This window comes from Cyprinodon tularosa, unplaced genomic scaffold, assembly GCF_016077235.1.
Source record: "Cyprinodon tularosa strain WSP-4 unplaced genomic scaffold, ASM1607723v1 ctg488, whole genome shotgun sequence".
NCBI lineage: Eukaryota > Metazoa > Chordata > Actinopteri > Cyprinodontiformes > Cyprinodontidae > Cyprinodon > Cyprinodon tularosa.
In genome coordinates, this window is record NW_024039216.1 from 348,612 (window position 1) to 366,566 (window position 17,955).

The window sequence follows — 17,955 nt, forward strand, 5'->3', positions numbered from 1 at the left end:
GGATACAGATGTCACCTTTGCTTAATTGAGGTCAAGATGTTAAAAATCCAGCTCATGCTCAATTTGCTTTTCCCATGTCTCCTCTGGTACATCACAGTCCCTCTAGTGTGCAGGTTGGTGCTGCCACAACACTTTTCACAACACATTCAGTGCCAGCTCTATAGATATGGTTCAATCCCTTGAAACTGCACTTGTTTTTAACACTTTGCGGAAGTGTCAGTCTCAGAAACTGGGGATTCAAAAAACCCTGTTTAAAATCAATCAAATAAATCAAACCCTGATTAAATCAATCAGACAGATATCCATGGGGCAGTATTAGAAGAAACCTTGAAAACATGTTCAGCAATGCTTTTCTGTTAAGAGACCTCTGTGCAGGACTCACTGCACTTTGTTAGTACTGGGCTGGACACTTTTAATAAGACAGAAATACCTCACTTCTTTATTGCAGATTTCTTGACTGAATCTATGATTTAGATCTCCCATTTCAGCATATTTAAAAAAAAAAAAATCTGCTGACTTTGAATAATGCCGGAGTAGAGTAAGGCAATCAACATTTTTAGGCAAGTAGTTAGGTATGAAATGAGGTTTATGGCACAGTGCTTTATCCTGCTGATGGGAGCCATTGGCTATTGTGTTCATACAGAGATGGACCTGTCAGTGACTACTAGGCTGTGGTGTTAGAACAAAGTTCAGTTTAAACTAAGGGCTCCAAAGTTTTCCAAGAAAATACATCACATCCCATTTAAGGAATGCCTGGAGTTTGCTCCCTGACCTGTTACACCCACAGCCCAATCTCAGATAAACAGAAGGCAAGGTTTAGATGCATGTATTACTCCTTTGTTTATAAAAAAAAAAAATAGCCCCTGACCGCTGAATAATAATATTAACAGTAAAAGCTGAAAAAGCTCTAATCTGCAAAATTGGACCGCTGCAAATGTCCTTGTATTCAACAAAGCTTGCAAATTCCAGCCAACAATTCATTTTTGAACAATTCATAAAATTATTATTAGTAAGCCGTTTCTGATTGCCCTTTATGCAAAAGCAATCCATGATTACCCTGTAAAGGACGCCATCCCCTAAAGTCTTTGAACAGCGGATCAAATAAAATCTGACTCAGTGTTGCATCACTTTGAGTGACTCTCCAGTGCTTGTTCATTATTTTGTTTAATCATTTCTACCTTGGTACAGAGCGAGGTCTGTTCTCAGAGTGTTCCGTCTTTGCAATACTGGTCCTGTCCTGGCATTTAATCATACTGCCTGGAAGGGTCTTTCCTTCCACAGTTTTAGCTTCAGATTTTCTCTCCCGATCACAGATTCTGCCAAAATTTTCCTGCTGACCAAAATCTATAGTTTCTCTGAGTTTTGTTTATCCATCATAAACTTTTGTTTCTTTGTAAGAGTAGGTATTAACGCTTAGTCAGAATAGGTTTTATGGACGGCTACAAACAAGTTGAAATCAAGACAATCCTTTTTTTTCTTTTTCTACATAGTAAATAATGCAGAAAGATATATTTTGATTGTTTCAGCCACATTCAGACTGTCAGAAATATTCAGCCTATAAATGGATATACTGCTGTGCTTGGAGCAAACAAAAACAATAAACTGTAAATGATGCTTAATATTCATATGACCTACATATTAAGGTCTATTCCTACCCTGTATGAGGATTTTTCCGTGGAGAGGCCAATTACTTGGTTTCTGAAGTAAATTAGCATTTTATAAAAAAAAAAAAAAAGCACAGAGGGTTTGGAGTTGTCTTACACAGCATAACATCAGGCTGGCTGTTCATACTGCAACTCTATGTTACTCCCAATGGAGACACCCTGTTTGGTGGAAGAGCAAAATAAATACTATTTTGAAATTTATGTGGGGTGCTTTTCTTTTTTACACCATAAATATTTCAGGAGTAGCTAGTTGCAGATTTACTTTCTACCTTATAATCTGTGATGAGCAAATGCTACTTCTGAGATGCTGGAAAAGATTTACAGGAGCTCTGCATCAAACTCAAATCTAAGCATGGGTTTCTTAATTGCGATGAGCCGACGTTTTGCCCACAATGTGTCATTTGCCTCCTTGGTGAGAACAAATCAGGCTTGCATTTTTTTCCATCTTCCATCATCACACCAGCGTCGGGGGGGAAAACAAGACTTTTCATCTTAATCTCTGTAATCATTTTAGCACAACAGCACTCCCGCTCTTCTATCCAGTATCCCCCGTCACCTTAGGCAGAAGTCTACCCATTTGTGACAATATGGCAGGGGGCCTCCCTGAGCAGCAGAAGCTGCAGAAAGCTTCTGTGTGTGTGTGTCAGAGTTGGATGTGGTCAAACCAAACCTGAACAATTTTAAGTACACCAAACTATTCAACTTCAAAACCCAACCGGCTAAAACTTTGGCTCTTTCTCTGGGCAACATTTGACTTTAAAGGGTTGTTCCAAATATAATGCATATTTGAAAGGATTGACTTAGTTCTCTAATGACACCCTCCTCTGGCAAAGAAAAAAAAAAGGGAAATTTAGTATCATCTTCAAATGTTTGATGAAATCAGCTGTGTTTTTTTTACAGAATATGGCAGCCAGAAAATCAATATCTCATTCTCTTGCTATGTTACTGTATCCACACACAAATATGATTGCTTAAGACACTGCTGCACAGGAGCATTGATACAGATAACAATACCATGCAGCATGTGAGTGATTGCAGTGGCTGTTTGCACAGCAGGAGGATGCCATGCAGACATATCCTTCTGTAACTAAGACCCACAGATGTGTTATTTCTTGACAATGGCTTCACCAACTTTTTAAATCTTCAACAGAATTGCTAATAAAGTTGCCTGCGTTGTTATTCTGGACATGGAAACCCAACGCAGCATTGGTATGCAGCTGCAGCAGGAACAAGAGCTTGTTTGGGTCCACCACAGAGCTGCTTGATCCATAGGGCAGGGCATCAGCGGCCCTGACTGTCGCTGTTCATTAGTGTCGTACTATAAGCTACCTCAGGCGCCCTAGCCGCCATACCTCAAAAATATCTCAAGTAAGACACAGATCTGCAAGATTTACTCAGTTTATCTTTGTCAAACATTAAATATGAACTGTTAATCAAACAAATAAGGGTGACAAAACAGCAGGAATAACAAATCCATAAACGAGTCCTATGCTTATTATTCTTAAGCTTTTTATCGCTGTCAACATGGAACCTTTTTATCCAGATGTATAGTGTAGTATAAAAACCAACATAAATCTTTGCTAGAGTACGCATTGTTGGAATCCATCCAATTACTGAACCCAACTCGTAAAGGGCTGATTTTGTGGCTTTAGAATAAAATGTTGACTATGAAAGAGATTGCCTCACCTGAACTAAAAACTTCATGGGAAGGTTTGAATATGACTATACTGGATGAAACTGGAAAGGATTAGATGCTCTCTTCAACACTAAACTGATACATTTTAAGAAACATGGGAGCACTTTCTTGATTCATTTCAAAACACACAATGATGCTCCAGATGAATTATGCTAATTCCTTTTATGAAAGTGTTCCATTTCTGTCAGGGATAGGATGTAGTGCATGTACCTACTGTACAGTGAGCTGGGTGAGCTAAATGGGATTACTTTGTAGGGGTTTGTTTTTTGTATATTTTTTTATGTCTGTGTTGGATAACAGTGTTTATAAAGGAATGAGTAACTCTAATACAATGTTTTTTAAATCTATTTTAATTTTTTTTATGCCATCAACAAGTACTCATGACTCTAATATATATATTTCTCTACAATTTCTCAGCCTTAAGCTCCTTCTTCGAACATACAGCTTTACGATCAATTGGAAGCAGTACCACACAAACTCTCAGAACCAGTTATATCTGATATATCTGACGAAATAGTTTTTATATATATATCTTTTTAAATAAAGCATTTTAAATGCCATCGATAATCACATTTAATGAAATTTAATGCCAACTAAGGCCTTAATTTAAATAATAAAAATGTAATGACTTTTAACTATTTTTAATGCCCCGCGGAAACTCTGGATAAAAACTTCTTTGTGTTTATAAGCTGTATGCATAAAAGGAAAAAACTCGATAAAAAGAATGATTAAAAAACCCCCAAGATAATTTCATAAAGTCAGCTTGGTTCTTTAAGACTAAGCAGAATACATTTAGAAGCATTATTGCATAAAGTTTATACAGAACTTTTAGGTTCTTACCCCTACTTTTGTTGCCGTGACTTCACTTAGTATTGCTTTACTCCATCCCAATAATTTTCAAACATTTTCGTTAGTGCTTTTTTAATACAATTGACTATTCCTGAGCAGAGATGAAGAAAATAAAGGAAAATTTTCATGTGGAGTAGAGCTGCACCAAGTCCATATTAATATATTTTTTGAAAATAACTTTGAATCATCAATCTACACCAAGCATATGAAAAGTTGGTGTTCCGCAGCATTTGTGACAGACTATATTACTGTCTTCATGACATTAGAGTCTGCTGATATTGCATCAATTTAAATAAAATAAACTACTCACAGTTGATAATGCACTTAAAAATTTAAACATCAACCCTTGACATGCAAAATTATAGATAGTTGGTATTGTGACAATCATTTAGCAAATGAAAATGGCTGCTCTCATTGATCCTATAATAAAAAAAGATCAAGGTAAGAATTTATAAATGAGAACTCATAAAAGAGAACAGAAAAGTCAAACATAAATTCTTCTGTCTGGTAACTGATGGCTGACCTTTTGTCCACTGTTCATAAAGCCCATGTAAAGTTCACCACAGTCTAACTTAAAGACGCAAAAAAGCATAAAAGTCGCCTATGTCAAGTACAGACTTTGCTTAGAGATAAACTCATCTCCACTCTTATTGTATGGTGGTGTTAATACATACTAACTGTTAAGGTGATACTGGGGAACTAATTAACCTTACATTGGGTTATGAATGAGGCCCCAGGTATGAAAAAAACACTTTAATTAGCCCCACAAGTCTTTACTGCGGCTGCACTGAGGGTTTGAATGTCTGCACTTACTAATTTTCTCAGTGACAGCAATTTTGCAGGTAATTCAGAGAAGAAAGACTGTGTTTTGTTTTCACATTTTAAGTACAGGATGCAATGGACATGATAAAAACAGATGTGCTGATGTGTCACAGTTAGCACAACCTGAAGTAAAAAATGAATTTAAATTTCAGGTTCTTTGATTTAGCTAAATGGTGATATGTCCAAATATCTCTTAGTTATGTGAAATTGTTGCAACAAACTTTGTTCAAATTTTCAGCTGCTAAAAATGGCTGTACAACATTACACAAATTAGTCGCCAAAGGCTTTCACTACCCGACAGTGGCGACTAATAATAAAGATGGTGCAGGCACCGCACGGTGGAGGAGGAGTTACGTGACCCACAGGGAGCATAAAGCAGAGAGCATCTGTCCAAACGGTAAGTTAACTGAGTTTACTTTAAAGTTCACTAATGTATTCCCCGCTCTATATAGTGATTGAGAGCTTTAAGGGTTAGGGATGACGTTAGGACACAGTAAGCTTGTATGACCTACGAGAACAGAAACTTTTAAAAAGAGTGTGCACGCATAGAAATGCACTTGTGCATGCTATCACACACATTTAATAGGCATTCCCTATATTTAATAGATGTCTTTTAAAAAAATTCACAAATATTCTCCACAGTACTATGATGTATAGATTCTAGCTTACAAAAAACAACAACAAAAAACAACCCTAACCCTATATCTTAAGTAAATTCAAACTTCTTTTCAAACTATAGTTGTTTTACCTCTATAAAGCTTTGTTCCAGTGGATTAAATGATAGCATACATTCACAAAAGAAGAATGAACTTCCTGCGCTGTCTAACGCAATAAACTAATTTCATGATGCCGGATGAAAATAAAATGCTAAAACTGACAGCCAGGTTCAACACCTGAAGGGCAACAGATGCATCACTGTGATTTTCACAACCATATATTACATCCCAGCACAGAGATGTGTAGAGTAACAGCCACGGATGGCTGATCCTCTGCATAATATGTTCCCGGTATGTTTTTCCACCAAAACACATTACAGGGCTATGTCACTCAGTGCAGAGATCCATCATGTTCATCAGTCACAGTAATCACTCTTGGAAATTACGTCCTTTAGAGAGCCTGCATCTCACGCTGGCTGTTTCGGACATATAGGCAATAAAAGGCGACTGCGTCAAGTGCGGTTGCTGGTAATTGATACAAGCTGTGAGATGAAGAACTTTCAATATGAAAAAGAGTGAAACAGGAACAGATGATCCCTCACAGGCCTGACATTCCAACCATGCTGCGGAGGCCATAAAACACAAATTGGTACCTGAATATTTCCTTGAGAATGTCATGGGTTTAAATAAAAATGTCCTTGGCCCACTAAGGCTGGGTGATGAAGGATGATGATGACCCCCCTTCTCTGTTAGTTGGTCACGTCACCTTCAGCTGATTAACCATGTTGACATTATGCCTCCACTAATTAATCACAAACTTTATCTGTATGCTGATGTTAGATATGAAAACTGGTATCTAGATAAGTGCCAAACACCAAACTGTTTTTGGCACAACAAGGCTCAACATCCAGATAAGATCAGCGTAATAATTAACCTACAAGCATCAGATGATGTATGGGTATGAGCCTGCCATGTCCCTGCCCTTCAGAGAATAATACTTCACCACTGTTCCATCTGAGCACAGCTCTGTCTGTTAGAGTTATATTCAGCGCCGGAGATGTTTCAGTCATTACTATTCCCATCACAGTTCAAACAGGTTCCTTCAGATAGGCAGAGATGAGGGGAAGCTCTGAACTCCTAACCTTTCATTCCCATTCTTACAGGGCTGTCATCGCTCTCATGTTTTCATACCAATAAACCGCCTCGGTTATAACACAAAAATATCTGGAGAGGTGACTCGAGGCTTGACCTTTCTAAGCTAGCAGTAAAACAGTAGAACATAAACCCTCATCAATCAGCCAGAAACAGCTCTGACATTTTAAAACCACGTCAGATGTTCTTAGAGAAAGCACTTTTAAAGGAATATTTTCGTGTCTCGTTTCTATAAAGATTTGCCAATCTGTGTAAAGCCAAGTTTGCAAAAGGCTTTGGCAGAGAAATGCTTTAGAAATACTGTCAGCTTTAGTAAAACAGACTGTGAATGGCCTTGGCTCACGGTGGATAGTCACAGGCTCTAAAACTGAAGAATATGAGCTAAAAAAGGTGATCTAGATATATTCATTTTTAATAATGTTTTACATTGCTTTAATATATGATCAAAATGCTGAAACAATGAGTTACAAACTCTTCAAAACCATCGGTTATACAATGTATGAAATAGTCATTTGTAAACACACCTCGCATTGCCTTAAAAATGTCAGACATTGTTGTAGGGAAATTGTAGGTGACTTTTTATTTACATTATCTTAGGGTTACATTATCTGAGGGTTATAGATGGTTCTTGTAGTCTGGGCTTTGACTCAGTCATCAGTGAATACTTCCTCCTATTTTTAACCATTCTGTTAGGATTTGTTTGATATTTCATCACCAAGTTTATTCAGCTATTAGAAAAATGGGCAAATTTTTTTTTTTACCCTAGTCCATTTTTGCTCAATGACTACAAGGTATCAAAATCCAGTGGGTGCAAATCTTCACTCCACCACCACCGTGCTTTAGAGTTGGTATGAGCTGTTTTATTGTTGATGTGCTCTATTTGGTTTTGACCAACCATATTCCAAGCTTTACAAGCAATCATCTTTTCTTTATAGTCTAATCTCTAATCTTCGTTTAAAGGAAGATACCAGAAGTCTTTTTTTTGCATTCAGAAGTAACCTTGTAAAGCAAACATGTTCTTTTTTTAAGATTGAAGATAATATATTTTTACAGTGCCGACTTGGTCAAACAGGTCAAACTGTGTTTCCATGTTTTCTTAAGTTCTGGGCCATTGCAACATCGTCATCCATCAAGCTTCTCCTTTTTTGTAAAATCTCTCCAAAAGGAACATTTTACAGCAGTCATTTGGTCCATTTAGATAAAAGGATGCAAAGCTAGGAGAAGAGAAGACTTCTAGCTACTGTTCAAATCATCATATTCTGGTTCATTTTCTGGTATTTAAATAAAAAATAATTTTCTCTGCAAAATGTTTTTTTTTTTAACCATTCCAGCAGTATTGCTTTTCCTAAAGTAAATTTACAGGGAGCATTGGAATCTATTGTGATTTATTTCTAAAAGGGTCACTCCAGGAAGATGCCTGTGCAAATTCTCAGTCATATGGGAGATGGTAACCACATAGTACATGCATAAGTCAGAGATGTTTACTAGGTTTTTCCAAAGATGTTTAGACCCTTATCCATCTGTCTTTGTCAACTCTGGCGGCTCCCACTTCAGTAACCCTTAGTTGGAGCGCTGCTGTCTTTAAGCACATAGAGGACCATCCTCCAAGGTACATAACATGTTAGAGTTAACCTGATTGAACAAAAGTCTTGTTGCCTTCAAATTAAGCCTGTTTGTGACTCCGTGAGGATGGACTGTCTTCACCTGACAATCCTTCCCAGACTGATGTGTAACAAATGTTGTGCTGAGTTCATTGCTGATGTCTTTAAGCCTTGCACATAAACCTCCAACACCAGACAAGCAGATGTACAGCTCTTATAGAGGCTACTTCCTAGTGCTTTTTAAAATATTTTTTTTTATCGTAAACCTGCTTATGCATCTCCACTTATTTCTAAGGGGAGAAATATTTGAGGTTATATTTAAATTGAGTTCTCCTGTTGTTTTGATTAGCATTTTGTCGAGGAAATGATAAAACAAGAGCGTGTGCTGCTATAATGCTGGGGTTCGTTTGCCATACCCTGAACAAAATGGTGTCCTTTATATTATTCCTGATAAAACTTTTAAATTAAAAGCTTAAATCAAACGTTAATAAGATTATTATCTACCAGTCATTTCTGACTGAGAAAGCCAGCAAATCAAGAACTGTCAAAGCATTTCTTCGAGAGCCAGGCTATGAAAACTAGACTGGAAAAAAGAGCATTCTTCTAATACTCACATGCCAGGAAACAGTCCATGCTGAAAGAGATGTTGTCGACGGAACTGGCTGAACCGGGTCCAGCTCCATCTTCTGCACTGAACTGGAGCCAAAACCTGAGAAGAGAGAAAAGAAAAATATTATCAACCAAAACAACTATCAAAAGGTTGGAAAGCCCCTAGATGGACAATGTGTCTTAGGTGATACCTGGATGTAGACAGAATGCTATCTGTCTTCTCATTTTTTATTTACAACTTAATAATTTATTTTTTAAATTTACATATAAACTCTGATGAATTTCAAAGTGAGCCTATTATTGGCATTACAATGCAGATATAGATGCACTTCTTTAGACTTCAGTTTAAAGTTATAAAGTATTTAACATTTTCAATCCTGAAGAGTTTATATTACCAAATTAGGTTTGTTAGTCTTTTTTATTAGTCATAACCTGGTATTTTAGAAATACAATATTCTGTTATTTTCTTTAAATTCATGTTTATTCCTTTTTTAGGGGACAAACTATATAATATAACTATATATGAACTATATATATATATAAAAAGAGCTCATCCTAACCCCTTTTTAAACCTATTTTTTCTCATGAGGGTACCCACGAAAATTTGACTTATGTGTATTCATATTTACGTGCTCTGTCTTCATTACATGATAGTATTTATTACATCATAGTGGATGTTTGTGTCACAGGTTATTAAACTCTTGAGTGATGGGAGCTGACAGCACCATGATGCCATCATCAACAAAACGTGAAGGTAGAAAAAACTGCACAGCTATTAACAGCAGCTGTTTGCAAAGCAATGCTGCTGCTGTCTAGTGGGAACCCTGGTGATGACGTAAAAGTCGGATAAAACAAGACATGACATCAGACGCTACTGGATACATATCAGATTTAGAACCAACTATGAAAGTGGCTCAAATCACATATATTGGAGGGTGAAAAGAACAAAATAGGGATGCTCATTTTGCTGTGAAAAATTCAGATATGATTCACATTAGTATTGCACAGATATCGATACCAGTATCGGGCGGGGCCCCGATCCAGCACTAAAATGGGGGTGTCGATATGGGCGAGTACCAACAAATAGGGCACCAATACCCTTTTGAGAGCCAAAGGTTTATTCAACTATTGTCAACCATTTCAGGTAGGCAATAAAACGTTCTACTGGATTCACTTTGTATTAGTCTTTTTCCTGCTTCACAATGGTAGGCAGCAGCTTGCCATGATGGCAATTATTTTACATCTAAGTAATATGCAGTTCTTCATACATATACACACACATCAATCAATTTATCGGGGCCAAAAAATGGCATTGGCACAACACTAATTCACATATAGGCAAAAGACGTGATGGTGGCTTTTCTTGCAGTTGACTGTAGCCTAAGAATCAGACATGTGTTTAGCTGCCAGGATGAACGCCACTGGGTTAGGAGACCTTCTGTCCTTATAATAATAATAAAAAAATCTGGTTTAAATAGGGTTATGTTTAGGGTTAGATTAGCTAAAGCATTTCTAATTATGGCACATTACAAATTTCAACAGGAAGTTGTGGACATTTAGTCATTTGGTTCTGTAAAACCCCTCTGGATCATTCTGATTGCCTGTTTTAGGGAAGGAGCAGCTCTTAATGGATTTGGTCTATGGGTTCTAGCCAGCTACAAAGGCTACTCAGCTGACTGATTCACGGAGTGAAGTGGGATAAGACATCCTAACGGAAGCTGTAGCTGCTAGAATAACCTCAACATAAGCTGTAAACGATTTTCTAAAACACTATTCTGAATAATATAAATTAGGTTTAAACATTTATGGATAAGTTAGATGAAGTGTTCCTGCACTAGTTAAGAATCCAAACAGAACATCAGAAAAAAGCACAGTGAAATTAATGAAAATGAAGACTAGTCAATATTTCAATATTTTATTTCATTAAATGCTTTTGTGTATCAGAGGCTCTAGTTTGTCAGACAGAGAAGCATTACTGCAGCACTGTCTGTAATCCCCGTGGAATATGTGGAAACCAAAACTAACAACTTGTTGCCAAAGCTTTTTTTTTATTGTGAGGTTCATGCTAACCTCTGCACACCTCTGACAGGCTGTACATAATTCGCTGACTGTCTTGAAGAGACATTTTGAGTTGCATCCAATTTAGTTCTGGTGAGATCCAATGCAAGAAACCACTAAAACCCCTGTGCCAGATAAGCCACATAGCAGCGCTGCTATGACGCTGAGAAGGGAAGCTGCAGGACCAAGGCCTGTCAACTTAGAGGTGACAAAACAAGATCAGGACCTCAAACTGTGCTTACTGTATTCTTCCGAGTCTGTTCCAACCGAGATACTAATGAACCTACATTTCTAGCATTCTTTCTCTCAGACATTTTCCCTTAAAGGTCTGATTTATTTATTTCACAACTGAAGACAAAAGACCTTTCTTCAATCTCTTGAAAGAGAAAAAGAACATCAAGAATTAAAGAAACATCTTTTTAGCTTGAATATTAAAATATTGAATTGTATTGAATAGAAAAAAAATGTTGTTCTTAGAGTTTCCTCTTAATCTTAGCATTAGAGATGTAGGATTACTGTTAGAGTCCAAATACTTTTTTGTTTGTGTTTTACTCAATAAAATCAAAAATTAGAATGATTAGTGAGAAATATAACGTTTGATCAACTTGCCAATATTTTGACTGCTAATATTAATTATTGTTTGGATAAATGTCCAGATTCTATAAAGAGTGCTCAGTGAAGAGGAAAAAAGATGTATTATTTTTTAATGCTGTTAACATCTTAGTTGATAGCAGTTTAATACCAAAATTGTTAGATTCAGCAGACCAGCTGCTGATTCTTGACTTTTATCTACACTTTAGGCAGCATTTCTGTTTCTATTTAAGCTTCTACAAAGGTCACTGAGCAAAGTCTTGGAGGCTCACCCACTGCTTATGGACATGACATTCAAATCAAAAGCACAAGCACAGCTGACTACATAACTCAGGAATCAAAAATTAATCACTCTCCGAGGAGCAGGATTATTCAAGCTCGAAAGAAAGCCTCAGTTAAGAAAACAAAGATGAAATGCCCTTTTCAGTGGGGCCTCTATGTTTTATCTTTCTCTTATTTTGGAAGGAATCAAGGCCATAGTTAATTGTAAGTCAAACAGAGTTAGATTCTATTCCCTTTGTCACAGACAAGTTTAAATAATAGAGGGGATAGGATATTTTTTTACATTTGTAGTCACTGGAAAGTCCATTATGGAGGCCCCAATGGGATTTATTAGTTTTTCTGGAGTCAAAGGGAAGCGGTTCCAGAAAAAAAAGAAAGGACATTTCACCAGCAGGTGTATAAGGAAGTGGTAAATATTTTTGTCACTGTGTCAGACGCTTGTTTGAATGAGATTTAGATGACTTATCTGCTCCTAAGCATTTAAAGTGAAGCTGACAGTTTGACGCCTGCAGACAATCTAAACATACTGCTTTGTTGCAATCACAACTGTCTGTCATGAGGTGAAACAGGTGAGCGTACCAGTCTGCCAGCCCGTAAAGAGGAAGTGTGATGAGCCTCCAGCCTCTTTCGGATCGGGGCTCGCTGGCTGAGTGCCACAGCCTGCGCTGCTCGTCTGGGCCTGTGCTGTTCTCCACTATCCACAGGGATAATGAATCCCTCTGTGAGCCTCCAGAGCAGAACCAGAACCTCACCTGTAGAAGAGAAGGAACAGTTTGCAGCTCAGTTTGGGTTTTTCAGGAATTTCCCCAAACACTGGATGTCTCATAGATTACAGTCAATTACAATGTTTTCATTGCACAAAAACACTCCTTCATCTCAGGTTTTATTTCTTCTCTAAATTTATTTTTAAAAAATACACAAAAAACATATTACACACAATTATTTAATAACCAAAGGGAGGGACAAAATGTATGATTAAACCAATTACCTCCCCTAAATTACCGGTATTAAGACCAAACATGAGCACCAAGACATTTTTTACTCTTCTTTCTAATGTTAAATTTGTTTATAACTGAAAAAAATATATTTTTTTGCACAGATGAAAGAGGCACTGTATTTTTCTAATCTTGAGGCTAGTAAAACCCCTGTGCTTATAGTTAATATAAAACCTTTCAAATAGTTTGTTATACAAGAGGAGGCTTTCTTCTTGCAACCTAAAAGCCATGCTTATTTAGTCTTTTTATTTGAAAAATCAATACTGAAACTTAGGTGAGCAGAGGCAGAGAAGTTGTGAAACTGAAATTTCCCTCTCCTCAGATACACTCTATTAGGGGGCACATTATTCCTAGCTTAAAGGGAGATATAGTCCCTCTAACAAGTTCTGGTTTCGCCTTTATGTCTTCTCATCATATGCCTGAACTCCCTCGGCTGACTCCATGCAATGGTGCAGCGAACCTCAAACTTTGTGAGGAAGAATGAGCTCATCCTTGTTGTTAATGATGAGTCCAGTCTACAGCCTTATCTGCTGTCTTTTTCTTGCAGTCATGACTCATACATCCCAGGACAATATGGGAACCTCATGTTTGCACTTTATATGTGTTCAGATCATGACCTTCGGCCTGCACTGCAGCGGTCTGAGGCAGAGTGTAGTGGGACTGGGATGGGAATGAGTTATTTGGAAGAGTTTAGGTCTCTTATGTTTTTTTTTTTATGTATTGCATGGATTGATTTGGACCCTGCTGTACTAAAATAGAAACTTCCCTGATATGTCATGGCAACAACTAATTAACGAATAAAGGTCTCAGTTTAAAAGTTATATCTATGCTCTAACCGTCACTTTGAATTCTGTTGTAAATATTTATGCTTGTCATCCTTTATGTGGGATAATAGCTTCAGATAGTTTAAGGATTCCCTTTGATTCCCTTTGAAAATAGGTTAGTATGTAAAAAATGCACATCTGGCTTTAACTTTGCTTGAGAAGTAATGCTTGGAATTTGCTGTATATTTTTATTTACTTGGGGTTCAATGTAAGTAATGTTATGACCTGATAAAGGTAATATGAAACTTTATACAAAGAATGAAAGTAAAAGTAACTCTAAGTTATATAATTTTATAAAGAGCCTTATAATTTTAGTGAAATCTAAGTTGTTTTTCTTATTTTACCGTCAGATGATAAACGTTTTTCAACAAAGCACCTTAGGATGTAAGAGAGCTCCTAATGGAAAAATGCTGAGTTTTGTAAAGGACTTAGAGTTTCTGATGCAGAGAGGATACCAGCAACAGAGAGAGCTGATTGGCTGAGCCACAACTTGAATAGGTCCTAAATAAGGTCAAACTGCCTTAAAAATACTACAATTATGAATATTTAGATAAAGGGGAGATAAATTTAATCATCTGGACAGGTTAAATATGCAACTAGGGTAAAATAATATTAGGATAATAATAAAAAACAATACGACAAACAAAAGAAAAAAACTATGTAATACAGAAGAAGGCTCTGTATTAGTCTAACAGGATTGAATGTCCTCAATGATAAACATTTAAATGAAATGGGAAAGAAGATTTGCTGCTTTAAATCATCTTAATCATTTTAATATAAACAGTCATTAAGAGATTCTCTTGTGATGGCAACTCCTCTCCAGCCTTTGGATGCTGCAGGTAACGTTTCTCACTTTCCAGGCTGGTGCACAAAAGCAGAGAAACCGATGCATCGGAAATTTACCTTAAAGTCCATGTCTTCACACCTGTATTCCATTTACCTGCCAACATTCCTCTATTCTCTAAGAGCTGTGTGTGCAGAAGTGTTGCTCCTCTTTCCAGAATTGCCAAACAGAAGTGTCTCAAATAAGCAGGCAATAACAGCACAATGCTGACTGATGAGTCTAAATCACTAACAAATAGATGAGGTAGTAAAATGACTAACAATGCGGGTAACCAAACAATTCAAAATAATGATAAGGATGTGAATAAAGGATAACCTCACTTTGGTATGCATCATCATTAAGTGACTCATTTCTTAATCCATTACTAAAATCTATATCGGTTAATATCTCTTCATTGATTATTAGCAACACCTTGGTGGGTTTTTTGTACCAGCCAATCACAGCTCCTAGATGATAGCATTACTCTTAGGAATGGGGTCAAGCACACATCCAAAGTGAGGAATTTCTGTGAGGGCTTTAAGTCTATTTAAAGCTAGAATTCCTTAGCAGGAATGTTTAGGCTTTGATAGGAGCTCTGTGAGAAGAATCCAACTATTTTTTCTAATTTGGGACCAGCTCATTTTTCCTTACATATTAAAGTTTAGTAGTAAAAGAAGGTTTAGTTTCTTTTTCACATTTATCTAAGTAAATGGGATGAATCTAAAGCTACAATGAGATTACAGGATTCCCTTCCACACACGGAGGGCCTTTTACTGGTTAAATAAAGGTGAAATGAAACGTATTAATCAAAGCTCACTGTACAGTACAAATATTTCTAACATCAACACATTCAACCTGGATTTTTAAGTGGATTTTCTTATCACTGGGAAATTGCACGACTTAGCATTATCAAAAAAAAAATAGCTTTGGCCAAATTGAGTCTAAACTAATTTAGGAATAAGTTAACAAATTTTTCACAGGACTTAAACTGTGATAGTTACATTTCAAGCCTGTTCCTATTTTTGTTTCAGATCCAGGAAAATATTTTTATTTCACTCTTTAATTAGAACAGACTGCTTTAAGCCTGCTTAGTAAAATCACTTCTTTCAGGCTGAGTTTTTGCATTTCACTTGTCGATAGTGATGCATTGTGATGACATGAAGGTAAGAGCTCTGCCACAGCATGGCGATTTAGACAGCGTATGCCTGACCTCCCAGAGTCTTCTGAAAAGCGACAGTGGCGTTGGAAGTAGGAGTTTGCCTTGAAATCGAAGGATTGAAGGTACAAGCCCCGACTCCGACTTTCAGTGTTGTTGTGTCCTTCGGCAAGACACTTCACCAGCATTGTCTACTGATGGTGGTCAGAGGGCCCGGTGGCGCCAGTGTACGGCAGCCCCGCTTCTGTCAGTGAGCCCCAGGGCAGCTGTGGCTACAATGTAGCTTGCCACCATCAGTGTGTGAGTGTGTGTGTGAATGGGTGAATGAATGTAGTGTAAAGCTCTTTGGTCAAGTCTCCTGACTTGAATAAAGGTGCTATATAAGTACATGCCATTTACCATTTACCAAAGCTGGCATATGCTGAACTTTATATGCATTTTTTCAACTTTGGACGTATACATAGCATACTCATAACAAGTCCAGAACTTATGTCCAACGACAGCCTAACTTATGCATAACGCATGGCACCGTAATGCCCATAAATGATGGACAAGCATCATTTCATGGGCATTATGGAGCATCAGTTAAAGCTGCTCATTAGGGGAACAGCAATGCGCCTGGAGGCACCCGGTCTACATAGAGATATGTCTAATTGCGCTATTAACCTCCCTGCTGTTTAGAAATAATAGAAAAAGAAAGAAAAAAGGTTTGGAGCCGCAGAAGATTCAACGTCATGTCTGCTAGGAAGTTTGTTGGTGACTGTGGGCGTGAATGCAGGGAGGATCAATCACACTCACCTTATTGCTCACCCTATACCTATAATGAGCATGAAGTCTGAAGGAGTACTGAGGGTTTTCTCCTGTGAACCCCCTATTATACCATAACGCTGCCGATACCCCATTATACAGTACCCGGAAGTTAGAAACATGTTCAGTGATCGTCTGGAACACGTCAAATACGCTGATATATGTTGGAGATAAATTCTTGATAAGTTATGAATAAGTTATGCACACGTTACTCATGGGTTTTGGATAAGCTGGACACCACAACTTCTGAGTTGTCCTTTTCCTTTGCTGTTTAATACTCAGATTTAGTCATTCAGATTAAATAATTCTAGCTGGATATGCAATTATTTCTAGAAAAAACAAACAAACAATAAAGGCATTTTTTGGATAATATCTGAAGCTTAAATCAGCAAACAGCTGACCTGTTAGCAGTGAAGGGTCATTTATGGCATTGTTTGTTCATAAAAGATTTGTTTAAAGCATAATTTGTTCACTGCTGCACCCTAAATGCACCAGGGAGCGTTACCAAAGATCCTTCCTATCAGCAGCCCTAAGACTTTATAACCATCACTGTTCCCAAAAACCTCAATAAGTTGTTACATTCATGCTGATTTTGCACAGTTTCTACCTTAGTCAGTTATATAACATGGTGCTGTTATTTTGCACATCTCTGATGTTGCTGCTATTTTCAAATATCCATTACTGCAAAAATGTCCATAGCTGTATATTGTTTATCTATTCTGCAGGTGCACAATATTTATATTGTTAAAACACTTTTCAGTACAGTATTTTATTTGTTTATTTTTTATCTCTTCATTATTATGTATTCTTATACACTTTTCTAAGGTACAAATTTGTGTGACCATTTTTTCTATAATCTTTTTGCTGCTGTAAACATCAGAATTCCCCTATTGTTGGAGAATAAAATGGCTTTCTATTGTATGCTAAATTCTGACTTTAACAGCAACTATTCAAGTTGATCATGTTTTCTCCTCTGTTTCTGTCTTCGGGAGTGAGGATCAATACAATGACATTCAACTATTTTTGAGAAATGATTTGGGAGTTTGGAAGAAACTGATTCTTTTTTTACCACCTTTGTATTTTCTCTGAATCAAGTATTGTACAGAATTTAAGGACTAGAGAACTGCATCACTCCTTGGCCTTGTATTTGGCTTTACTGTCCCTCAGACACTTTTCCATGTCTGAAAAGTTGACTAATTTAATCTTCAATCACATTGTGAGTCACATTGGAGTCAGATGGGATGGCCTTTTTTGCTCAAGAAAGGAAGAAAAAGTGATGAAAGTTTCACGGAATGGTAAAATAGTCTCTGAATCCCCCAATGGCTTGATGCAGGGCCTCTGGCTCATTTCGCTTTCCCATTTTGAGTGGC

General features: G+C 37.1%; 1 protein-coding gene across 1 annotated transcript in view; it reads right to left on the reverse strand.

The window, feature by feature from the left end:
* alk (ALK receptor tyrosine kinase) overlaps positions 1 to 17,955 on the reverse strand; it is a 293,190-nt gene that overhangs the window by 70,571 nt on the left and 204,664 nt on the right. Inside the window, exons 7-8 of the mRNA XM_038302349.1 lie at positions 12,560 to 12,732; positions 9,055 to 9,149 (exon numbers count right to left, since the gene is read on the reverse strand). Of these exons, the coding sequence (XP_038158277.1) occupies positions 9,055 to 9,149; positions 12,560 to 12,732 (268 nt within the window). The remainder of the gene's footprint in view (positions 1 to 9,054; positions 9,150 to 12,559; positions 12,733 to 17,955) is intronic.